Below are 26,573 nucleotides of genomic sequence, written 5' to 3'. Positions count from 1 at the left end.
TAACTCTTACAGCACTTCACTATAGATATTTACCCATATTTCTATTAAATATTTTTTACTTTTACCTGTTTAGCTGCAGCTAAAGGCCTTTTACATTGTGCTGCAAATGTTACTAGAGAATAGAAGTCACTATAGCCACAAATACAACGTTATCCTTTATAGATCTGCATACTGTGTGCATTTAGAAAGGAATTTCCACTTCTATCTAGAATATTAAGTCACCTGTCATCAGTAGACAACTGGCTTTGTCCACCGACTTTACTTCTAGATATCCAATGACCTGGATGAATGCTATTCATAGGCACATTCCCACATGTGTGGTTAAACCATTCTCTTCTGTCAGCAGGCCTATATCCTCAGAATATTTAGAAGATTATATGACCTCAATTCTGATTGGCTGAGTGTGAATCTCTTCAAGTCACACCTGTGATGACATAATACTTAAATATTAATGAGGTATAAGGGCAAATAATTGAATGGGATTGTTGAATGATTCCATTAGGTCAGCCATAGACTATGGTTGTGTTATTCCAGTGGGGGAAAGTATATTTACTCCAGTAAGTACAATTACGATGCTACTTTACTATTTCATTGTTCTGCTTTTTTATTCTTCTACTCCACTTCCTTAGCAAATATGTTTTATATATTTATCAATTAATTTTGATCACTGGTTTCCTTGAAGAACAAAATTGACAAACAATTATGTTGATTATAGCTTAAGATAAATATATATCTTATTCTGAAATGAAGCATTCAGCATCATTTGGAGTTTTTGTAGTTGAAGGTATAATTTGATATTAATAATTTTGCAGTTTTCCTCAAGTAATTGAGATGGGACTTTTTGTTTGTTACAATGATACTTATATACAAAAACGTATTACTCCACATTTTTTTATTGAAAAACGTCGATTACTAGTTACTCTGAAGATTCAGATTAATAATACACAGTGGATTAGCAAACAAATCTTATTATAGATTCAAATGCAAATGGTTTCAGTCATTTACTCTGAAATTAGCTATTGTGTAATGGATTATTTTACTTTTGGTACTAAAATGAGTTTTTGATGGTACACGTACGTACCTTTACTCAAGTAATTGGAATTCAGAACTCTTACGCTACTTGTAATTCATTATTCGACTTTTACTAAAGTAAAGTATCTGAGTACTTCTCTCACCACTACCACTGAATCCCAGTCTGTCGATGGCTTATCTTTCTTTAAATATCCAGCTCTGCCTCCCTGGTCTGCGGTCTCTTTAAATCCAGATCCAGAGGAGGAGAGCAGCGAGTCCTCAGTTGTCTGGCCGCACTCAGCCTGATAAACAGCTGCTTACCATTTAGGCCACTTCACAAAAGTTTTCTCCGAACTCCTCGAATCGGGATTTTTTTTCAGCTCACCGCTCTTTGTCGGTGGAAGTTCAGATATAGAAAGTCTGCACCGCTGGAAGCTGGATTCTGGACTGTAGCTTTGCGTAATACTGAGGCGTCCTCTGCTCAACATCTGGATTAACTATTTGGAGTCAGAGCTAGCGGCCCTACACAAAACTCTGACTGTCTAGCCTATCTCTATGGAAAGACTGCCCGTTTCTCTGGAATTTAACTGCTTTTGATACACCGAGTTTTGCGCATAGATTATGTATTCTTTAAAATGGGTGCGAACAATGGAAAACAGTATGGAAGCGAGGGTAAGTGCTGGAGTTATGACTTTTTAACAACTTTTATTTGAATTCCACTTGAAACAAAGTCTTTTTAAATCAAACTATACACTATCATGTTACCGCCGTGTGCCATGCCATAGTGTCTCTCATAAACTAAAACAGAAAACAATGTGCGGTTTCTTGGCTCTGTAGCTTCGTTCAGTTTGCCCCTGGACATCAGAGAGCTTGCCTAAAATGAACGTGTTTTTCTCTATAACTCTAGTTTTCTCTGAGTAAGAGCTTCCTCTCTTTGTGTGGAGATCAATTTATGCCTTATTCCATTCAACAATCTTCAAATTGTTACGATATACATTGATATCGAGCTTAAAGCAACCCTTGACCATCATTTCCACACGTTTGAATGATGGTCAAAATAATTTAACTAATTTATGGTTAATTGATTTTGACTCTTTAGTAATGGTTATATTCTTCAAAGATACAGAGTGGTTTCTGGTTTGCATCTTTTAAACAATAACAGTAGCCTAAAGCATTTGAAATGCAAATATATCTAACTTTTAGCCACATCCCTACATTTTTTTAGCCAGATTGTTTGTCTTATCTTATTGTGTTATTGTCTATGGCTTGAGTGAAATGCATTTAACCAACTTAATGTAAGTTAAAGTTACATTTATAAGCTATAATGAAAGTGTGGGGGTGGTTACCCTCCTATAACTTTGGTATTTTTGGACATGCAAAACGTTAAGTTAGAAGCAAAGCATTTTAGACTAGTAGCACAACAACGTTTAATTGTTCAAATATCATCTCATACTGTATCATCAGTCAAAAACAGCTGACTTGGCAGGGCAGTTCATAGGACAACACCAAGTAGCCAAATGTATGTATTTTTTTTAGATTCTGCAGTTTCAGAGGAGGTGGGTCAAAGTGCACGAGTGTTTGGGCATGTGGGCACTCAGTCACTCTTATCTTGATAAGAACCAATTCCTAAGATTTTTGTCTGCAATCCTTTAAACTAATGGGGTTTTATTTGGCAGCCATTTTGTGCAAGTATGTCAATGCCATATGATATTTATGTAAACAAAAATATGTAGACACCCTGACAAAACATAAATTACCTATGTCAATAAAAGATGTGGTAAAGCTTATGGAAACAGCCCCTCTTTCTTACCATAAAAGCATTTCTACAGTTTATAGTAGCTAAAATGTTAAGTAAATATGTATTTTGACATTAAGCTCTCCTGCAGCTAATTGTTAAGAGGTTTCGTACATAAAACATACAAATAATGTCCCTTTAGCACAGAATTCCTCTCTTATTCATAAAGGAAAAGAACCAGACAGAATATGACTAGAAATGCTACAACATTTGGGCTCATTATTATTAATAATAAGCCAGTATTTGTTTATAAGACAACAAAAAGTCATTAGTAGCTAGTGTAGAGCTGATGGCCAGGCAAGCACAGACATTCACTGTCCTTCTCACTCAGCTAATGGATATATTTAGAATATCATTTCACTCAACTGGAATGCAGCTTAAATCCCTGGGAAATCGCGTTTTCCTGATATCATAATAGCGAAAATCCATATCTGCCAACCGAATCTCATACCACCATATTGCTGAAATCTCAGCAGGACATTGAGCCTCAGCTTTATTGCTATGGGCATGGTTGGTTTATTCAGTTTATACCAGGGTATTAGCCTTTATATTATCCGCCTCCTCCTCCCACCCCAACTGTCTTTTTCAGCTAATCTCCAACATTACTTATTCAGGAAAACTGTGGCTGGAATCCACCAAACATATCGTTTCTGTCTCCAGAGCAGAGATGTTTGTATAAATAACATTCCAGTGAGCTCTCTTCCTAAGTCAATAACTGCGGAGAAAATATTGAAAGTCATGATGTTAAAACATAACAAGTGGACCAGCTCCACCCAGGAATCCGGCCTGTTCAGGTACATGAAGAGATTCTGTCGCAGATTTCAGTCTTCCTTGAGCTGAATCTGCAACATATCAACTTTTTTTACTCTCATTAGTTTAGCAGGTTGGAAAAATGTGATGTGCATTATAAAACACAGGCATTATAAATCAAACTAAGTGAGGTCTGCGACAAACATTGGCTTGCTCACTGTTGAGATATCCTCTCACTAAAACCTTCATCTTTCAAAACATTTTGAGGCAGGCCCATCAAAAGAAAAGTCAAGACAATGTAGCAAGGAAAATAAGACAGTTTGAATATGAACAATTAAAGACATCAGATGCAGGTTTTATGCAGAGGTTCCATTGCGGTTCATATAAATGTTATGACACCAACGCATGCCTGTTAAGTATCTAAATCCTGAGCCATGTATCTGAAGTGTCCTATCAACAAATATCCATTACAACTTTAAGTTATAGACGTAAGATTTCAGTCCTTCTTGAGTTAGTGAGGCCAGTGGTTAGTAGCTTCTTACACTATTTTGTCAGAAGAGAAAAAAGGATTTTGTCTGCATTGTAAACAGCCAAACAATGACCAAAGTTGTGTAGTTTCAGGCTACAACTTACTATTATTTTCATTACTGATTATACAGCTGATGAATCAATTTGTCTATGAAATGTCAGAAAATAGTAAAGAGTCCATCAGAACCCAAGGGGACATCTTCAAATGTCTTGTTTTGTCCAACCAACAGGCCAAACTCAAAGATATTCCATTTAAAAGTATGGAATACTCAGGAAACCATCTCATATCATTTTTGGAAAAGTGACACAGGCAATTATTAGATTATAAAATCGTTGACAATTGGATATCTAAACAATCAATCAACTAGTAATTGCAGCTTTAGTTTTTTTTTAGGTTAGGGTTAGGTTAAAGGGACCAGCATCTTCTTAATAACTGCAGAATGTTGCAATTAATCAGTCCGCATCTGTTTTTAAGTGTGATTTCTTAATTAATTACACACTAGGCACAACTATGCACCAACCACCCACTGACAAATTATATAAACATCAGACAGGAAGCAGGAGCTTTTTTGAAAGTCTTTTTTTCCATGAAAGTCAGAAAACAATTGTTCAATGTGGAGTTCCTCATGCGGAGGAAAATAACACTGTAACAAGCAAAAGATGAATATATAAAATAACTCTCTAGGCTGTTAACATATTAAAAAAGTGGACACCTGCAAGCGTGAATTTCTGAGTAATTTCTGGGGACTGAAGAAGCCATAGCAGATGTGAGACGGCTCAGTGATGTCACCGCAAAATGTCACACCATGAGCTGCACTGGTTAAAAAGGATTTTATACGTATCGGTGGGATCGTGTGTCTCTCGTGCGGCTGAACATGGCGTCACAGGTTGCATTTTTTTCTTATTTTGGGAACTGTCTAGTCTGCACTTGATGTGCATGTGGGCGTGACTGTTTGGGAATACCTCTTCGTGCTGGGTGAAAGGCTCATACTTAGTCTCAGGAAAGCCACAAAGCTGCATTTATGATCTGACAGTGGAATTAAATGTCATAAACAACTACTCCGCAGGCAGCCTGCAGTCACCATGGCAGTCAAGCCTGTTGTACTCTGGCAGCAGATGCACATGTTCAAAGAATATCTCTTTGAAATGTTGCACTTGTGTGTGACTGTGTAGAAAAATCTAAAATCCAACAAACACAAGAAAAGCTCATAAAGTGAGAGTTGTAAAAGTGTGTAAACCGAATAACAAGCACTTTTGTTTGGCGGTTGTACAGGAGCTAAGAAGTACACAGCTGATGATAAAAGCTATTGTAATAATTCATTATTGTACTTGCTTAAATCTTTTCTCATTCGTGTAAGTGAAGGCTGAGAGGGATTTGAGGAAACTTTCTTCTTCTTCAGATAGAGCAAAAAATGGACACTTGTGCATGTGCCAAGCTTAACCATTCTTCCAAAATGGAGAATCTTAAAAGCCATGAAAGCAGAGAGGGATGGGCTTCATATTTTCCTTACACCTCATTCATTCTTACCACATTTTCTAAAGAAATTAAGCTTAGAAATCTTTTTTTCTCAACAAATTTCAAAGGCTGTACCGTAAAAAACTGTTGTGGAATAAGTATTTAGATCCTTTACTAAAGAAAAAGTGCCAGTACATACTCTGTAACAAGAAAAAGTTCATTCAAAATCTCACTTAAGTTAAAAGATTGAAGAATAATCAGCAAAATGTACCTTAAGTATTAAAAGTAAATGTGCAGAAAATGGCCTCCTTATGTGACCTATTACTATATATAATTCATTATTAGATTGTTATTGTTGTTACATCAAATTATGTCACTAGTTATTCCTGTTTTGTTATTTTTTTGGAAAATTTGACCTCTTTTGTTTCTCTACCACTAGTTTAGTCTTTAGAAATGCATTGTGAGATACTTACGAGTATTATTTGAGTGAATATACTTTTTCTAACAATGGTAAAAACCAGTATATCATAACTTTACTGTGTCATGTTAAAGTGGTTATACTCTGTCCCAGCAGTTTTGTTTTTCTTCCCTTCTCCCCTGCAGGTAAAGGGAGCTCAAGCATCTCTTCTGACATAAGTTCGAGCACAGATCACACACCAACCAAAGCTCCAAAGAATGTGGCTACCACCGAAGGTAAGGCATCTGGTGCTCATTAACCAAACTCCCCTCCCTTCTTATTCTTCTCCTCCTCCCACCCCTCTTTTTCCTCCTCATCCACTCTCTGTACTGCCTATTTTTGGAGAGAAACCTGCGTGTTCCTGGGATAACCCTAAACTGAAAACACAGCTCCCATCAGAAACCAAAGGCATTTCTTTGGGCTTTGTTTGAGGAGAAGAAAAAAGAAAACACTTCTGGCCTCTCATTGTGGAAGAATGCTTATCTAAACTGTGGTCGTATCAGGCTTAAAGCGTTGCCAGGGAGGGAGGTACGTGTGCTGGAGAGAGAGGAGGGTGAGAGGGTTTTTGCTGTAGAAGGTGTAGGGAGTAAAAATGGGAAAAGAGAGTTTCACCTTCTGCAAAGGCACTCTTCCAAACCCTGGCAGACAGACTGTAGGGAACGGCTCCTCTCTGTCAGGAGTGTATGTGTTACAAATGTAAACTGTGTGTTCACTGTAATGGTTAGAAAATGCGTTGCAGATGATAGATGCCTTTGGAAGCCTCCTGTCAGCAGGTCTAAAACATTTGTAACAATCTGTCAGTCAAAGCTAAAGTATTTTAAATATTATTTTAGAACAGGGCAAAATCATTTAAAGTTGGAGCCTAAAAGTACTGCAATGCCAGGTGCTTTTTGTTCAAATTCCTTATAAAAACATTGAATTTGACCACCATATGGCAACTTTAAATCCTAAAGGCAAATTCCATTCTTATTATTTGACAAATACATATATTTAGAATCTTAACACAAGCTTAAATCTTTAATATACATGTACATTTGCAGTTATGTTTTCACTGCTCGGATATATCCTACATTTAAACTTGCGCAACAAGCAAAAAATATGGACAAACCTTCTAAAGTTGATATAGCTAAAGTGTTAGCTAAAGTTATTTCCCCGTCTAGAAGACACAGAGCAAGCTTAGTATTACGTTGCAGTTCGGTTTCTGAATGTAATCTAATATTTCCATTCCTTTTTGGCTCCGTTTTGGTCTCCACCAATTCCTCAGGAAAAATATTTTGCCTCTTGATGTTCACAAGCTAGCTAAGCTAACTTTGTTTGATGGGCATGTAGCACATGGTGGGTTTTGCAGAGCATTTTCATAGAGAAAAGAGCCACATACGGGAAACAAGGTTGACAACACAACGAAAAAGTTGAGAAAACAAAGATCTAAACACGATAAAAGTTCTTCATAACGCTGAGCTGAACTGCAGAGTTAGTTCACTGTGGGTTCATCCCTCAGAGAACTCCTCCTAACATAGTAATTTGATCCTTTGTTTAAATAATATGTATAGATAAGTGCCGTGAAGCATTACAGTATAGAAGACTCCTTGCTTTATATCATTAAAACAACATTGCATCCTACAGCTCATTTAAGATTGAAGGTATACCTCACAGAGCTTTACAGGTTCTGGACGTGTGTTAAACTTCCACAGGGCAGGGAATGTTACAGGAGTATGAGTCAGTCAGTGGAAATTAAATCTCAGAACCCTGTGAAGTCATTGATTTCGCTCAAAAACCGTATCAAACCCCACCACAGATATGGTCTCTCTGTCTTTGTGCTTGTGTTTCTCTCTCTCTGAGTTGACCAGTGACTCACGACTCTTTTGCACGCTCATTCACATATACACTTACCCTGTTCCCCTCATGCATTGTCATCACCAATCTTAAATTTGCTCTGGCACGGTGAATGTAGTATTCTTGTGGTTTTAGAGCTGCCCACAAGAAAAACAAATAGCAGCTGACAGCCTGTACTTGTAAGTGTCACTCAAATGAAGATTTCAAGGTGTTTCTCGGAGAGAGAAAAACACCGGGCGAGCTCCTCACGAGACGTCAGATCTACTTTTTGTCAATTAGTTTGCTTTAGTGAGGTTAATTAATTGAATAACCTCACTAAATACAGAGCGAGATGTTCTGTCCTCCTCTGGGTGGGACCAGGGAGATTACTTTTTCAAATGATCTGGTAATGACTCACTTGGATTTGTCCATTGAGGAGCTGTATTGTGGAAATTGATAATTGTCTTACTTAGAGAACAACCTGTACAGATATAAATATACGGAGTAAAAACCATGACCAGTGGCTTCGCTCCCATCATTTTGCTCCTGTGTTATGACTAAAGTTGTTATTTTTTTCCTTCATGCTTAGTGGGAGTAATTACATGGTCTAGAACCGCTATGGCCACAGTCAAATCCCCCCTCTTTAAAAAGACACACACATGCATGTACACACACTTAAATGCCAACCAACGCTCACACACTCACACATAGTGGCAGATACACAGTCCCATGCCCACCTCGTCCTGTGGTCCACTAAACCAATCAGTCAATCAATCAATCAATCAATCAATCAATGTTTATTTATATAGCCCAATATCACAAATGTTACATTTGTCTCAGTGGACTTCACAGTTTGTACAGAATATCAGTATGACAATACGACACCCTCTGTCCTTAGACCCTCGCATCGTACAAGGAAAAACTTCCAAAAAAGGAAAAACCCCACAGTTTAAAGGGGAAAATGGGAGAAACCTCAGGGAGAGCAACAGAGGAGGGATCCCTCTCCCAGGACGGACAGACGTGCAATAGATGCCGTGTGTAAATCGAAGAGATAATACATTTGACAACATAGGTAGACCAAATGTTTGGAAATGCATGTGTCTATAACAAGAAGATGAATCCACGAGGATGTCAACAATCCTGTGGGAGCCATCAGGGAAGTAGTATGATGAAATTCAGGCAGGACCACAGTGACAGGTTCAGCCACGACTCGAAATCCAGGACTCAGATCAGGACTCAGGACTCAGGATCAGCCACGACTCAGGATCCCAGCGTAGATCGACACCAAAAAGAAATTTGGGGAAGCTGGGTTATTCGGAACATGAGAGTACACAGGTACAGACAGAGAGAAGGAAGAAGTAAGGTGTCCCCCAACAGTCTAAGCCTATAGCAGCAAAACTAGGGGCTATCTAATCAGCCCTAACTATAAGCTTTATCAAAAAGGAAGGTCTTAAGCGCACTCTTAAAAACGGATAGGGTGTCTGCCGCCCGAACACAAACTGGAAGCTGATTCCACAAAAGTGGAGCTTGATAAGAAAAGGCTCTGGCTCCCATTGTACTTTTAAAAACTCTAGGAACAACCAACAACCCTGCATTCTTGGAACGCAATGCCCTAGTAGGACAGTAGGGTATAATAAGTTATTTAAGGTAAGATGGCGCTTGCCCATTAAGGGCTTTGTAGGCGAGAAGAAGAATTTTAAATTCTATCCTGTGTTCTATAGGGAGCCAGTGTAAGGCAGCCAGAACAGGAGTAATGTGGTCCCTTTTCCTAACTCTGGTTAGTACCCGTGCTGCAGCATTTTGAATCAGCTGAATCAGCTGACTTAACTGACTTCTTGGTACACCCTGATAATAAAGAGTTACAATAATCCAGCCTTGAAGTAACAAATGCATGGACTAGTTTCTCTGCATCGTCAGGAAGCAGTCTGGGCTGTTCCCCCACCACACACTGGGGGTATCCATATTTAACACAGTATCCTCATACTGCAAAGATGTCACTTTGTTAGTTAGTTTGTTAGTGAGTTAACACAACAACTCATTCACAAAAAACATTACATTATGTACACATTTAAAGTTTATAATACATACTTTTTTATTATTATTAATTGTATTATTATTTTTGACTGCATTTGTGCACTTTTAGTTGGAGTGTGAAATATTACATTTGAAAAAAAAATCTAAAAAAGTTATTATGTGGTAATATCGTTATTGTGATTTTGTCCCTAATAGACTTGAAGTCAATATCTGATTTGGTTACAGCCCAAGTAAAGAATACTAAATGGTACAAGCTGACGATTTATCCCTATAAAGTATTTCTCCTCTTTTCCCAGGCATTGTCCAAGTAATGAGACCAGCCGTCTTTGGTTCTGCTTTTTCTTACAATAAACAACATATTTTTTGGTTTCCAGTAAAAGGCACATACATGATATTGGGAACCATATAATTGCACTGCTTTATAACTTTAGCTGAGCAGCAGCCACTGTGGCTACAAGTGATAATTACAAGATAATGGCAAATGTTAAAGCAAGAAGTGTCAGTGAACTCTGAACTGAACTATCCAACTAAAGTGAACTAACATTTTCCGCCATAAGATACTGGTCATACAAGACGTTGTGTCTCCCAAACCCCAGTGTGTATTAAATTAAGAAAAAGCATTATTTAATTCTTATGGCTTGAACTTTTTATTTGTAAAATAATTTCCTCTTTCTAAAGACACATACTCTTATTTTAAAACCCTGTGTCAAAGATCCAAACCAGAGCCACTAGGAATGAGGTGCTGGAGACTGCACCGAGAATAACCAGAAATGTTTCATTTTTTCTAAAAATAATACATCTGAAAATGTGATAATCATCGCAATACGCTTTAAACTCAATGAACCGTAATATTAAACAGCCCTAATATCAGCATATGGATGGAAAGTGGCAAGTTGCCTGTAACATGCATTCCCACAAAATCAACACGAAGGAGAAACACTCATTCTGCTCCTGAAAACAAACCGAGTCAGGCACATTTTTGTCTCTGTTTTCATTTATTATTTAGACTGGCTTGTGGCTTGTGGTCAGACCCAGTTGCTTATTAGCCACATATTGAAAAGCACAGTGTGGACAGTAAATACTTCCTGTGGGAGGAAAGTGAGTATCTCCCAGCAGGGGTTCCACAAGGACCCTGTCTGGGCCTCTAGGGTTTTGCTTTTGCCCAGCCAAACTCAGGGTACCTTAGGAATGTGGCTCAGACATGACTGAAGCTAAACTGACAACACCCTGAGATGTTCAGCCTGTGTGTGGTAACTCTCTTACATCCTCCTGTGTCAGCTGTGCAGAGTTTGAGATGTAACGCCGACTCACAGGGGCGTCAATCATCGTCAAAGCAGCCATACTTTAAGGTCAGCTCCTTCACCCGTTTATAATGGCAGCAGGAAGGTAGCTGAGGAACAGGGAATGGTGGGAACAAAGAACATGTCCACTTCCTTTATGCCTGCCAAGGACCACAGAAACAGTGATAACAGCAACGGGGAAAAGCTGACTCTGTCCTTCCAAGAAAACACTGTAGTAAAAGATAACACTGTAAACATGTTGTGATTTTTATTAGGAAATTATGAAGCTGTATCAAACTGAGATTTGTATTCTTTACAAGTGTCTGTCTATAAATTAATTACAGCCTTATGTACAAGTACTTATTGCCAGGTTTATATAGTACACTATCACGCTAATTATAGCCAGATCAGATAGTGGAGAGAAAACTACTATACATGTTTCACAAGTATATGATAGAAAGGTAAGCAAGTTGGAACTGTTTTACCTCATTAAGAATCAGAATGCCTAAGATATATATTTTTATAATTGCATACATGTAAACAAATAAATCCAGCCCATTATAATCTTTATTTTATTAGGTATGTTACATTTTGAAGACCTGAGTACACATACTGTACAATAATACAATATACTTAATAAGAACCATAACATAGATTACAAATAAAAACATAAAAGAGAAAGAACATTATTTAGAGCCATGACCAAATAATAAGATTATGCAGAAAAGAAGAAAGAAAAATATACTTCAGCATGTCAGGCATGTTCATTAAATGATTATTCAGGTTCAGTCTACAGTCATTTGATGTTTAAAAGCCAAGTCAAATAAGAAATTAAAGGCCTACGGTCACCTTGTCTTTTGTAAATTATTTTTCTAGTTAAATGTTATGCAAGTTTTCTTTGGTAGAAATCAAAAGTTAAATTAGTATTGGCATACATTTGCTTTAATGTGGTCCATTGCCATTTTCTACCTCTTTACCAGTCCCCGCCCACCTGCTTACCGGCTCACCTGATCCCACTTTCCCTCATCAGCCCTGCACATATTTAAGCAGACCTTTCCACTTGCTCTGCTTCTTGCCTTTGCTTCCTGGCCCTTGTGTTGTTGATCTGAAACTTACAATCTGAAACCTGTCTGTTTGAACCTTTTGACTTCAGGTTTTCCTGCATGACTCTCTTCTGACCCACGTGTGTAGCCACTTGGTGACTGCCTGTGGAAACCAATTATCTCCAAACAACAGCTTTTTCTCAGCTGAAACAAAACTTGCCCTGTTTCAAGCTTTGTGACAATGCATTTCCTAGATCCAATGGGTTTTTAGACAGTTGCCTCCCATGACTGCCAACTTGGTAATTTGATACAACAAATGTCCTTAACTCACAAAGCAAGAACTGGGTTAACGTTGTTGTGTAGACCAACAACGTTTGGAGGTTTTACCTAAAAAAACATTTCACTTTAATTAACACAGTTATGCTTCACATTAACAATCAAAAGCAAATGTTTTTTTGTAAAGCATGACCATGATTAATCCCTAAAAATAATCAGAAGTTTGGAGGTTTTAACTAAAAAAACATTTCACTTCAACACAGGAGACCACTTGATGCTTCACTTTACCAATCAAAAGTAAATGTTTTTTTGTAAAGCATGACCATGATTAATCCCTAAATATAATCACAAGTTTAATGCTCAAATGACAAAGGTCCTCTCTCCTTAACCAAATAGTAACTTAAAGTGGACCTATCATGCTATATTTGAATAATATATTGTAGGGCCATACCTATATAAGGTATATTTATACGTTTTCTTTTTCAAAATATCAAACAGATCATGCATTTTAGCCATGCCTCATTTCGCTCTATTTTGCTCTCCTCCACCCCTGTCTTTGCATGCGCTGCAGCTGACCACGCCCCCCTGCAAAGGAGGGGGCCGAGTTACGAGCGTCATGTTACCATGCTGTTACCATGCTGTTACCATGCCACGGCAACCTCTCATTCCCCTGATAGGTGGATAGTTGGCCAGATAGGCGGAGCTCCTCCGTCCTGACGTCAGAGAAATGTTCAAATCTGTATCAGTCTGTATCAGATCCATTGCAGCCCCGTTTTTAGAGATTTGGGTATGGAGGAAAAGAGAGAGGGTTGTGTTTTCTGACACTTGGTGAGTTCCCTGGAACACCGGGGACACATATTCATGCATTTTGCACGATAGGTCCCCTTTAACCTTAATTTGCAAATGAAAGACTCTGCACGCACACCAGTGTTTTCTATTACTCTGCCTAATAAAACCTTTTTATTATGCTGGATATTCATGGGATCACACCATCTTATATAATAATGTTTCATCAATACACACTTCGATCAGTTTTAGTTGACAGTGTTGCCACTTGAGGGTCAGCTGTGCAGTCTAAACAGCCCCTCCACAAATCCCCTGTCTCCAGCATGTTAAATATGTTTGCCCTCCCAAAGGCAACAAATCCCTCACACTTCATCTGCAAAGTAACCTCACTCACTGATGAATATTTTCTCGTGTTTACTCAAGCAGATATATAGTGTTTCACTGTTGATTTTTGCCGTGCCAAGTATGAGAGAGCCTTAGCGAGGTGTTTGTGTGTGTCATTGCCGTTGGGAATTTTAAACTGCAGAGAGGAGATTTTAAGCTATGTTCCATTTATTTTGTAACTTTCTTTTACCATTCATCAGTAGATACCACTGCACTATATCTTTTAAACCAAACAATTCTGGGAAAACTTTGATCCCAGAATGACAAATGTACCTTTTAGAGAAACTTAATGCTGAATTTGTTGTGCTGCTCTACAGCTGTGTTGGAGTTTCTCACACGGGAAAAATAAGTTTGTTTAGATGTAGAAGCATCTGTTTTTTGAGGGGGAAATATTTGGCAGGTGATTGACTATTTTATGGAGCGTTAGAGAAAGTTGTGTTGTAGATTGATCCCATTTTATGCTGAGGAATTCACCTCCTCAAGAAGTGTGTACTAAATTAAATGCAGGCAGTTTTGGGGAAAAAGAAGACTGTCCCTTTTTACTCTCAAAGTAGTTTTAATACTTTTTTAAGAAGCCTAAACGCAATTTTAAAGAGAAAAATCAGTGCTGTACTTTTAAACCTCATTGGAAAGTGTCTTCGTAAAGAGAGCTACGCAGAGAAACTAAGAATGCTAATGCTATTTTCCCCCAGATTTTCTCCATCAGCTGTCCACGCTCCTCCCCCTTCCTTTCTACCGCCTGGAAATCTGAGCGAAAAAGCACAGAACAAGGCAGTGGAAGAAAAAAGAAAACAAGTGAAAGCAGTTTAGGGAAGGAGCAGGAGGAGGAGGGGAGGTAAAGGCAGTTCAGTGAGGAGATCTCATAACTCTTCTCTGATTACGGCTCTGTTTTCTCATTCTCTGTCTCGGGGAGGAAGCGCCAGCCCTGTTGTTTGAATGCCATTTTCTTCAACAGGGTCACATTTTTCAGTCCTACTAGCAGCATGTTTGACAGGGGTTGGGAAAAATGCCACTTGGCCCAAAACGCACGCATGCTTCCTGTAAGATGTTGGCTTGCGAGTGATGTTTTTACTGGGAGACACCTGGGTCTTTGGGCTTTTCATGTGGCAATATGACCAGCTCTTTTCAATATGTGGTTTGTTACATTACGTAAGCAGCAAAGTGTCAGATGTGGCTTAAGCTGCAGTGGTACAAAAACAGAGGGGGTCTTGGTTCAATAAATTAAACCAGAACAACTAAAGTATTTTTAAGACATAGGTTGTAAAAAGAAACGGCGTTACCAGCGCCAGGAAGTGGTACAAATCTTCTTATCTAAAATGTTTTGTCAAAATCATTGGAGTTTATGCCCTTTAACTCTGCCTGGAATGGCAATTTTATACGCTCAATCTTGATAAGATGAAAGCCAACTCTCTTTGTGTGACTCATTTTGACCAACTCAAATGTTAGACCCGGTTCCATGATGTGACTGCTCAGAACTGTGGTATGTAGCTATGGGATGCACAATGGAACACACATGGAAAGACAGTGGGAAAGATAACCATGCAAAGTGTCTCAAAAACGAAAAGTCCCTTCTACCATTTCAGACAAAACAACATCTTTCTGGAGTTAAAATGAAAGATTTTTCGTCAAGAGTGTAATATAACCGCAGCAGTTCCAGCACTTCCCTTGTTCTGTTGCTTCGACCACATGAGATCATTACATTTGCTCCTCGTCACGACCAAATCAACCGTTTAGGCCAGCGCTCGCTTTTCCATTCCCGTGTGATGTGGAGTTCTTCTAACTGTTTGCTGTGTGTAGCCAACGTTACCCTCCTCAGTCATTTAGCTCTACTGTCACTCCACACTCCAACCCTCCTCACACACCACTGCCAAATTGGATCGACTGTACAGAAAGGCATTTCATGCACACGATTCTCTGAAGAAAACGTCATCTTAAAAATCATGATCTAACAACCTATTAAACAATTATTGAATGTTATGGCTGAACTGTCATGTTTAGTGGAAAATCTGTGCCGTGAACAAATGGTCATCTCTGACTTTCGATAGATCAGACTTTTAGATTTGGCTTCAAGATATCCATCGGCTGTCCTCCTCAGCTGAGGATTTATAAAGTGACAGAAGTGTGGAGACGTCTGTGTCTTGTCAACTGACAGAAGGGTCTTTAAGAGGCGGAGAACTCCCCTGAGGAAATTAGTCGTGTTGTGGGGGAAAGAGTTTAATAGTTCCTGGTGCATGTGTAGCGAATCTGTTGCTGCACAGGCTTCAAAACTCAATCCCGAGACTGAGTGAGTGTGAGAATAGCTGCAGACCAGAAGTAATGGGGGTTGTGTGGAACTAAGGAGTCTGTTTCCTGTCCGAGTGTGCACATTGTAAAGGAACCAGCAGGCCCTATTGTCTCCCCGGTCGTCCGGTGACGTAACACCTTCCTGTAGTGAAGGCTTTACTGATAGCCCCACCGCCACACTGTACCGTAATATCAACTTCCTTGTATTCAATAAAACCCAAGACAGAGCCAGATGTTTTTTTATCTCAGGAGTTCTCTCTCAGTCGGATGTTTCCCCTTTAAAAACAAAAACTGGAGCACATAACCATTTAGTGCTGATAAATCAATTTCAGTCAAATCCCTCCTGCCTGGTTGTTTTTCAAAAACACATTCTTTGCTTTTTTTTACCCCTCGTGTGGATTTTTCATTTGATTTCCTGACCTATGAGTAGAAAATGAGCATCTCTAATTCCCTCACATGCAGCCCATCACCCTGTCACGGTGCTGGCAGGCTTGCAGAGCAGGAACATGTCACAAGGCTAATGGCATCGAGGTAATGGATTGGTCTGTTCTGCCAGATGCAGCGGTAATAATCCTGCGAGCTCCAGACAGGGTCTTAGCAGAGCTTCACGGCACTGTGAGATCCTGAAAAGAATCCCTATAGCTTTAGTTTATGAGCAGACTGCGTCAAAGTCTGGATTGACCCTGCCTGTGCACTTGTCTTCGTCTCTGCTAAAGTCTGCATACTCTTTTGCCAATGTATCTTCCCCCTCTCTTGCCTCTCTTTTAGAGGCCTTCAAATGAATCTGTTTTTGTGCATTACTTATTCTTTCAAAAGTCAGAGGGTTTATGTCATTAAGGCGACATCGCTCCAAACATGCAGCTGTGCCTCTTCATCACGCAAGCATCTTCAGTGATCACTCCCATTGATGTACATTTAAACTTGTGGTATCAAAGCACGATCCAGATGTGTCTCAGAAGTACGTTGATGTTAATGTGATCCTGCTGCGGCACTGCTGTGGATCAGCTTAGATTTGGGTATTAGTGGCAAATGATTTCAGCCAAGTATGCCTTTCTGTGGCTATATGCACATTCAAAATGCATGACTTTCTCTTTCATTTCACCACTGCCTCGTTGTTCTTTGTCCAGGGTAAAGACCAGATGTTCCACTGTTTCTCCTCTGATTTCCTAAACCAAGCTGAATCTTCCACCATCTGCACTTACAGTCCCTTCAAAAGCATTTGAACAGCTGCATGGTATTTGTTCTGTTAATGATAGGTTTGCAGTGATACAGAGATATAAAACACGACACCGCACTGGTTAACATATACAGATTCCAGCACTAACTTCATTATTTCACACTTAAAGTGTGGAGCTGAAGGTATAAGTCCCAACAATCCTGACCCAAGGACCAAGCTTTTTCTAGAACTTTCAATTGTATCAGATGGTCTTTATTAGTGGATAGAGTTTGCAAAGTTGTCATGGTAGTAGATCTGTTGACGTGCAATGATTTCATCCAAAGCGCTTCTGGGACTCCTCATGTCTGTTGGCAAATAATTTGAGCATAGAGTTCATTTTTGACCAAGGAAAATGCAGCACACTTAACAAGCAATGTGAACTCATAACTACACGTCATATTTTGAGGCTTTGGCAGAAGAGTTTTGCGTCGCATTTTGGCGCAGAAGGTTTGCACGCACAACACGCTACTTAGTGATGTAGCTTCATGTGATATAACATAGAATTTAGGTCTAAGAAACAACACTACTTGGTAAGGTTTAGTCAACAAAATCACTTGGTTATTATTAGAAAATGACCTACAGTATGAATGGTTATAGTTTGGGTTGAAACATGCTACGGATGCTATATCATGGACTCAGTGACGTAGCATCCCGGAATACATTGTGCCATATAAAAATAAGTAAGCTTTGGGTTTTACAGGGGTCATGAATTGCGTGACTGCTCAAAGTCCTGTGATTTCTGACCCATGCCAACCCCATTTCTTGTCTTATAATGATGCTGATGGTTTTACATTGGAGTTTTGTTGGGGTTAGGGTTAGGGTTGCCTTGTGGATTGTTAAAAAAACGTTGATACACGCTGCCCAAGTTGCAGCTTATGGGGCCCTGGCAGTGACACCATGCTGTAAAAAGCCCAAGTTTAGGGCCACTTACATGTGATACAGTTTTAAGCTCTTGAAAAACCTTGTAGAGTAAGTTCACCTTGAAGTTTCCAACAACAGCTTCAAAAGTCAATGTAGTTTATTATTTAGAGTGACTTTTTATATTATAGCCAGTACAACAATAGTGTTTTTTTTTAAGGCAGGTCCCTGATTTGATCCTAAAGATGATAAGAATTTTAACAACCTAATTATGTATGATATAAGTTTTGCTCTGCACCAGATTACATTTCTTTGCTTCCTTTTTGGGTACATTAATATGCTTCATGTGTTTTTGTTATTATACCTGGCGAAATGTCTTATTTCCACAGTATCTAAATGACTGTGTGTTGTAAATAGATCATAGTATATCAACATCACATAGATACAAAAAAAAAATAGCAGAGGTTGTCCAGATGCTTAAAGGATTTACTCCATATCCAGAAGTGACAAAGTGTGAAAAGAAAAGTGAATATTTCCGTCATAAGATTATTTTCCGCCACTTCAACAATGCCTTTTCTTTGTGCAGAATCAGTGGTCAATAGGGATTGGATAAACAGATGTCTGACTCAACAAGGAAACACAGATAGAAAACACCTGCACATCCTTAAAGAGACCCAGGTGATCTCGATCCAAGATCCAGTTCGTCCAACTGCAAAACTGTCTTCATTTAACTTTTCCCATCAGCTGTGTCCAAGTGTGACTGAAAGAGGAAGGAGGTGAATGTAGTGTAATTATTAGGACTTTGTTTCTCCAGGCTTGTAGCTCTTTTCTGATCAGTATGTAAATACGCAATTTGGGAGTTGCTTCTTAGCTAGTGGTAGAAGAGTTTGTCTCCTGCGTGCAAAATCCATCGCATTAGCTCGGACCTGGACAACAGAGAAAAACATCCATCAAAAATAATGACTCAAGCAATGTGTCTGTGTGGAAAACCGGATCTTCTCCGAGACTTTGAGAGACTCTTTACCACAGGATTGATGGTTGAATTCAGCTTTTTGACCTTAAATATAAGGTTAACAAATATTATTTTTGTTATATGGAAATATTAAACTGAAATGGCAAAAATAGACTGATTTGTTTGTATAGCTCTGTGTTGCATAGTGTGTGGTTTCCAGCCCTGTTGGATAAATCCACAATCACTCGGTATTAACTCAGGAATCTTGCAATATTTGCAGTGCACTTGAATAAACATTAAAACTCAGCACCAAGCATGTCATGACATATTTGGACAGGTGTGTGACATTTGAAATAGGTGAGGTATTTATAATAAAATCAGACCGTTAAATCCTTTGTAAGGTAAAACAATAAACAGGCGAGTGTAAGCGATGACCTTTAGGGAAAAATCCTAACCATAGGAAGACCACCCACAAGAATCTGGTGCACTAAGGTCAACCCACAAGAACAATTAAGCTGTAGGTGAATGGAGTTTGATGTAGATTTCTTGATTTATTTTTCCAACTGAGAATGTTAATTCCCACAAATAGGATTTAAAGAAGCCGTGAAACAGTGGACATGTCCCCGAGAGGAAGAGTCTGTGGATGTCATCAGAGGCGAGGCGGGAGGCTGACTGAGCCAAAGTCTGGAATACCTATCCGCAGGACAGTCGTAAGGACGGTGTCACTGCCCAGCTGTCTGTCCCTGCACACAAATCCACATGACAGGCAGGATGTGGTCCATTTGTCATGAAGATGCTGACATAGGCTGTGTAGAACCAGCTGACCTGGTCCTGAAGCATCCATTAACAAACACGGTTCAGTCTGCATGACTGCGACTCGAAATGGAGGTTAAAAACTTTGAAACAGTTACAACGGAACACTTTCTGATGGTTCATTAAAAAGCACACATAAGATTCAAATGTACAATATTTGTTACCATATGTGTAAAAATCCTGCAAGAGCGCAGGTACTCAAATTCAACAAAATCCTGATCTAAAATGTCAGCAAATTGTTGTTTCTTAAAGCATCTTAAAAGAGATAAGACAAACAAAACCAATAAATGATTTAAACGTTTTCTTTTTTATATGGCTGTTATTGTCTCCATCACATTGTTAATCCTACAGACTTATATGACATTTTTAGTGCAAACTAGAATCTATATAATAACTTGAAGAACAATTTTAACTCAGTAACAGTTTGCCCTTTCTACCCATATTTTAAGACTCACAGAATAAATTGCATGAGATCGTAAAGATGCATGGAATATTTTGTCAAAGGTGTAAATTGAAAAATAAAATCATAGATAAATGCCTTTGACCAAAACTTGTATATTGTATTTTGGAATAATAGTCCTAACTTATTACTTTGAAAATGATTTATAACTAACTTTTTAAAACACAAGTTCTAGATCCATCCTTATCATTTCATAACTAAGTCTGAAACATCCAGAATGATCTGTATATTAAAAGATGCCCATAAAGCTTTCCCACTCGTTGTTGGACAGATGTAAGCGACATAATACTCGTGACTACTTGAAATGCTTTTAGTGATGACTATCAATCCAGCTTAGTTTCACGATATGGATGACTCGGAGATGTGGTGAGTGGAGGCAGATAGCATCAGAGAGGAGCAGTCCGTGTCCGGGTGTGCCGGTTCGAGCTCAGGACTCAGATCCCCACACCCCTGCTTACGAGACGGAGGGCTCCACCGTCTCACGCCACGGTGATGGTATCCAGCCACCGCCTCTCACAGTTGCGTCTTTAGACGTGGCGGTAATCAGTGCACATCTGTTAGGAGGGCCTCAGTGTTTACACAGGGTTTATCGTATATTGTCAGCCCCGGCACCAAACTCTTCAGCTGGTCGCTTTGAAGCCATACAGTTCATCTGATGAGGAGGCCCTGTGAGTGCCACGAAGATAAATGTGACACATTTTTCCAAAAACAAGATAACGATGTCCATGGAAACTCCTCTTTTTTTATGATAAAAGCTGGTGACAAATATAATTTAATTGTTTTGAAACAGCAGCGGTGAATATCTGGTGCTGGTTCTTCAAAAAGAACATTGAATAGTTAAATAGATCTCATAGAAGAAGAAGAAAAACCAGTGTCGCCACAGACAGAAGCCTCAAAGGACCAGAAGAAAGTCTATCAATATATCTGGTTTAAGGCGGAGTTCACACATCAAAGTCTGTAAACAGGTCTTGCTGAGTGTGACTGCATGAGAAAAAGCAGTGTGTTTGTAGATGTTCAAGAAAAGAAATGTTAAATCTGTGAAGTACAACTCTCTGGTAAAACTCAGTCTGTATAAAGTCTTCTGTGGCTCTGAAGGGAGCTTTGATGAGTCTTGAGTAAATACCCCGAGGGTTATCTCAGTTAGGGCTTGGAGTCTACAAGCCTGCATTACAAATTGGGTGCATGGAGTTCGACAGATGTTGCAATTTACCAGGCAATGAAGGGATGCTGTAGGTTCCATTATTGGAAGTGTAGGACCCTATGTTTTTGCAATGTGACCCTACAAGGCCTAGATTTTTTATTAAAATCGTATGTCACTTTAATGTAAAGCACATTGAGTTTCCCTATGCTATATGGATACAGTTGCCTCACTTTGAAAAGTCAGCCCTAAAAGTCTGGATATCCCCTCTGCTTCGTCAATTATGACAAGTGTTTTTCCAATATGTCTCATATGAGTCCCCCAACTATGTGTAAGTCCAATACTAAATTGCTGGAATACCCCTATGCATGGAAACTCTTTTGTTGCAGGGTCTTACTAACAGGATCACCATTAGCCGCTCTCTCCACCTTTGTGAAACCCACAGATGACAGTACGGTCATTGTTTTATTAGTTGTCAGAAAGCAATTCAAGGAAATGAAAAGTGCATGAGTCAGATTGAAGGGAAATAAAGTGAAAAGTGAAATGACAGTTTTCATTGCCATGTTATTTCTGGAATACTTTCAACATCATTGATGATATTAAAAAGGTTAAGGTGGATTTTGCCTCTTTTATAGAGGCTGGTACTGTCTAGTGTACATTGAAGGATGGTTTTGAAGTTGGCTTCCAATTTCACAGCTTTTAATTTGGACATTAAGCAAAAGTTAGGGGCAGATATATTACTTAATGTTGTAGAAAAATGTTGAGATTCATTTTTTGTCATTGCCTTTTCAGGTTCGACTTAAAAAACCTTGTGTTTATACTTTTTTAAACCAGCAATGGTTTAACAAGTAGACACCAGAGACTGCTTAAAACACAATTCAGATTTGTGAATTGTTTATTCCTTTTGTAATAGGGAAATGTCATAGCTTTTCTCTATCAAGCTAAGTAGCTATATCCTTGTCAAGTTAAGATGTGATATGGCTGAGAGAATGTTTAAGAAGAGGTTCAAATCTGATGGTTTGCAAGATAATAAGGAAGATTGGACATGAGAACATTCACATATCGACATATCTTTCTTGTCCTCCTCTCAGGTTTAGACTCCAGCACTCGGACTCTGAGCACCCCCAGCCCCGGTCTCATCCTCCCATCAAAGTCCTCCTCTCTCTCCTCACCTGCCCTCTCCAGTAACGGCCATGAGACTCACTCCTCTTCCTCCTCCTCTGCCCACGCTGAAACCGTCGCCGTGGTCCACTCTCAGCCTGGCACTCACACACGCTCCCGCCAGTCCAAAACCCACCACCACGCCCTCGTTGACCTCCTCCCTGACCTCACCTTTCTGCAGATCTTCTCCCACCTCCCCACCAATCAGCTGTGCCGCTGCGCTCGAGTATGCCGCCGCTGGTACAATCTGGCGTGGGACCCGAGGCTGTGGAGCACTGTACGGCTAACGGGGGAGCTTCTCCATGCCGACCGCGCCATCAGGGTGCTGACCCACCGGCTGTGCCAGGACACCCCCAACGTGTGCCTGACCCTGGAGACGGTGGTGGTGAACGGCTGCAAAAGGCTCACCGACCGGGGGCTTCATGTGTTGGCTCAGTGCTGCCCGGAGCTCCGTCGCCTGGAGGTCGCTGGCTGTTACAACATCTCCAACGATGCTGTGTTTGAGGTGGTGTCCCGCTGCCCTGGCCTGGAACACCTAAACCTCTCAGGTACAAATAAGTCAACTAATCAATCATAATGTCTTGAAACAGACCAATATGACAAATGGTTTTAAGATCGGTACAGCATGCGACACCCTCTGTCCTTTTAATATAGCAAGGAAAACTCCCCAAAAGAAACCCAACAATAAAAATTGAAGGAACTTCACGAAAGCCAAGGATAGAGATCCGTCTCCCAGGAAGATAGATGGGTAATATATGTGAGGTTACAGAATAAAAACATAGTAAAATAGATAGACCAAGGGTGTCAACTCAATTTCATTGTGGGCCACATTAGCATTATGGTTGCACTCAAAGGGCCAGTTGTCACTTTAAAACGATATAAATATACGTATATAATATATATTAAGTAATGTATTATATTACATTATGTGCTCTGCATTGGATTATTATCAGTTCTGGTAATAACTTCATACATAACTACGTCTGAAAGCATAAGTCTAGGGCAAATAATTGAAAGCAAATATTCAACAATTACACCAATTGTATATTATATTCTTTGCAAGCTCTTGCGGGCCACATAAAATGAGGTCGGATTTGGCCCGTTTGACACCCCTGACATAGACAATCCAAATGGCACAATTATATATGAAAAATAAGGATCAAGGCAATGTCATAAAGCTTCCAGTTGCCGGCAAAAAAAAACATGGCCGTCCTGCAGAACCTCTGCAAAAAATCTATAGCATCTTATCTAGCCTATTACACAATACGACGATTGGTGTCTAATGGTTGGCTCTTCTAGAATTATTACTACTACCCTATATCACACACATGTGTGGATTTACCTCTCTTCAATCCCTCTCTTCATTTCCACTGGAGCTGGTGAAATCATTAGAGGAGCAGGAGAAGCTCTGCCAACCTTAAGCTCCCATGTGGGAGAAGAAAGGCTCTCTTAGCTGAAAGCAAAATGTACCTCAACGCGAGTAAGGAGAGGGGTCTGCTGCTTTCATTAAGGAAGTGACACAAATAACATTGACTTGGACAGGACTCTCGCGGCAGAGCAGAGTCTGCACCATTAGCATCAGGAAGTGAGCCCTTTGTTGTAAAAATAGACTTTAAAGAAACGTGTGGTTCTCTTTGAAAGGAATACAATAATGAAAATCAAGTGTTTTTTTATCTGGTAAGGACATTGGCCTTGGATTATTTATTTTTTCAGAAAACCGACCACAATTTTGGTTTTCTTGAATGCACTCATGCTACTAGCTACAGGCATGCAGCCAAATACAGCATGTTTTACTCTGGCGCCCTCCAGTGGCAGGGTTTAGAGCTTCAAAAGTGGAATTTTGCTAAAGAAAAGTTAGTCAAAACAAAACCCACTTTGTTCTTGCTGTAGTTATTCCTCCTGTTCCCTCTGGCAAGAAATAATTTTAGCATTCTGAATAAGCAGTCTGTATTGTAAGTCCTTTTAAGTTTGAAATTACACCTCCAAAATGAATTGGTCATGTGAACATCTGTGAACTTATCCTTTAAACAAAAACAATCTCCTTGTCAGAAACCAATTGTCTTTGAGCTGACAACCTCTGCTTCCTCTTCCTCCAGGCTGCTCCAAGGTCACATGTATCAGCCTTACCCAGGAGGCCTCCCTGCAGCTGTCCCCTCTTCACGGCCAGCAGATCTCCATCCACTACCTGGACATGACCGATTGTTTTTCCCTGGAGGACGAGGGCTTGCGAACTATCGCCTCGCACTGCCCCCGCCTGACACATCTGTATTTGCGCCGCTGCATCAGACTGACGGATGAAGCCTTGCGCCACCTGGCTCTCCACTGCCCATCAATAAAGGAGCTAAGTCTCAGTGACTGCCGCCTGGTGGGGGATTTCGGCCTGCGTGAAGTCGCCCGCCTGGAGGGCTGCCTTCGCTACCTGAGTGTGGCCCACTGCACCCGTATAACTGATGTAGGCATGCGCTACGTGGCTCGATATTGCCCTAGACTGCGTTATTTGAATGCCAGAGGTTGCGAGGGGCTGACAGACCACGGTATGAGCCACTTGGCCAGGAGCTGCCCCAAACTCAAGTCCCTGGACGTGGGTAAGTGCCCGCTTGTGTCAGACAGCGGGTTGGAGCAGCTGGCTATGTACTGCCAAGGCCTGAGGAGAATGAGCCTCAGAGCGTGCGAGAGTGTGACAGGCCGAGGACTCAAAGCTCTGGCTGCCAACTGCTGCGAGCTGCAGCTTCTCAACGTGCAGGACTGCGAGGTGTCGCCAGAGGCTCTGCGCTTCGTGAGACGCCACTGCCGGCGCTGCGTCATCGAGCACACAAACCCCGCTTTCTACTGAAAGAAGGCAGGGGAGTTCTTGGACTGACAAGTGGATGTTCTAATATTCTCTAATATGCTCCGGAGTTGGCAGAGTTCAGAGGCCGATGCGTCAGAACTGGTGTGCAATACTGGCCAGAAATGTACTCTTTAATTCCGCTTGGTGGCTGTTAGGGCTGAGATTACTTCCATAGACTGTATTTAACCTATTTATCTGTAAAAAGGCAGAGAAGTGTTTCAGTATTTGACTTTTCTCGACATCACACATTACAATGTTCAACATGAGCACTTGGTACAGTTGTGTTACCATGTAAAAGCAATGAAATATATTATATTTCAACACCATATGGCCTTAGAATATCATAATCATTCATTACTGCATCTATTTATAAACAGGTTCAGATTAAACCACTGAGATGTACCTACAAATAAGATTTGGCGACTTAAATTTGCAGTTTCACTTTTGTTATGTTGCATATGCACTTTATGCAATCGTGTTGACAATCACTTCAACTGAGCTCATCCTGTTTTTTTTTTTCATTTCCTGTATATTAAACTATTAGCCAGAGATTTTTGACAGCCAAATAGAAACAAACTGTTGTTGGGAATAAACACATTGCTGCTATAACTGTGCCAATAAACTTCTTCAAAATCCAACTGTGGGTGTTTAACTGAACTCCTCTTCACAGGATTTAAGCCTGCACATGTTTGTGAGTCATTAAGGTAACTGAGTAAATATCCAGGGTAACCATATATGGATGTTTTGAGGTGTGTGTGTGTGTGTGTGTGTGTGTGTGTGTGTGTGTGTGTGTGTGTGTGTGTGTGTGTGTGTGTGTGTGTGTGTGTGTGTGTGTGTGTGTGTGTGTGTGTGTGTGTGTGTGTGTGTGTGTGTGTGTGTGTGTGTGTGTGTGTGTGTGTGTGTGTGTGTGTGTGTGTGTGTGTGTGTGTGATGGGCTCAAAGGGCTCAAAGGGCAGTGCTTTCTGCTTGTAACCGTAGACGGTGGTCTACAAGGTATCATTCAGATATAAATATCAACTTTGCACTCTGGTTTTAAGGCTTCAGAGTTATTTAAGTGTGGATGTAAGTCATTATTCCTGCAGTTATAGTTCCTGTCAGCTATGGGAAACCTTCTCCTCCACCTGTTCCTTATTGTTGTGCTCCTGCAGCGTTCCTTGGCTCAAGCAGGCAAGTATACGACATAATAACAACACAAAGTAAAACCAGATAATCTCCTAACTGATCCAAATGACTTTTAATCATATTTGTTT

At 40.0% G+C, this 26,573-nt stretch overlaps 1 protein-coding gene across 1 annotated transcript; it reads left to right on the top strand.

Annotated features, from left to right (window-relative positions):
• The first annotated feature begins 1,313 nt into the window (after positions 1-1,313).
• LOC117494881 (F-box/LRR-repeat protein 7-like) lies at positions 1,314-25,961 on the top strand. The gene is made up of 4 exons (XM_034145891.1): positions 1,314-1,683; positions 6,144-6,233; positions 22,424-23,041; positions 24,590-25,961. The coding sequence occupies exons 1-4, from the start codon at positions 1,647-1,649 to the stop codon at positions 25,324-25,326; spliced, it is 1,482 nt and encodes a 493-aa protein (XP_034001782.1). The 5' UTR covers positions 1,314-1,646; the 3' UTR covers positions 25,327-25,961.
• Positions 25,962-26,573: the final 612 nt, after the last annotated feature.

Source organism: Trematomus bernacchii, unplaced genomic scaffold (genome assembly GCF_902827165.1).
Source record: "Trematomus bernacchii unplaced genomic scaffold, fTreBer1.1, whole genome shotgun sequence".
NCBI classification, from domain to species: Eukaryota; Metazoa; Chordata; class Actinopteri; order Perciformes; family Nototheniidae; genus Trematomus; species Trematomus bernacchii.
Note: the sequence above shows the minus strand (reverse complement) of the source record. Positions and strands in the feature narration are given on the sequence as shown.

What these genes read in the sequence shown, in the direction of transcription:
- LOC117494881 (XM_034145891.1), top strand. Translation starts at nt 1,647, where the DNA reads ATGGGTGCGAACAATGGAAAACAGTATGGAAGCGAGG. An exon ending in GAATGTGGCTACCACCGAAG is followed by an intron (nt 6,234 to 22,423) that starts GTAAGGCATCTG and finishes TCCTCCTCTCAG; the next exon opens with GTTTAGACTCCAGCACTCGG. An exon ending in GGAACACCTAAACCTCTCAG is followed by an intron (nt 23,042 to 24,589) that starts GTACAAATAAGT and finishes CTCTTCCTCCAG; the next exon opens with GCTGCTCCAAGGTCACATGT.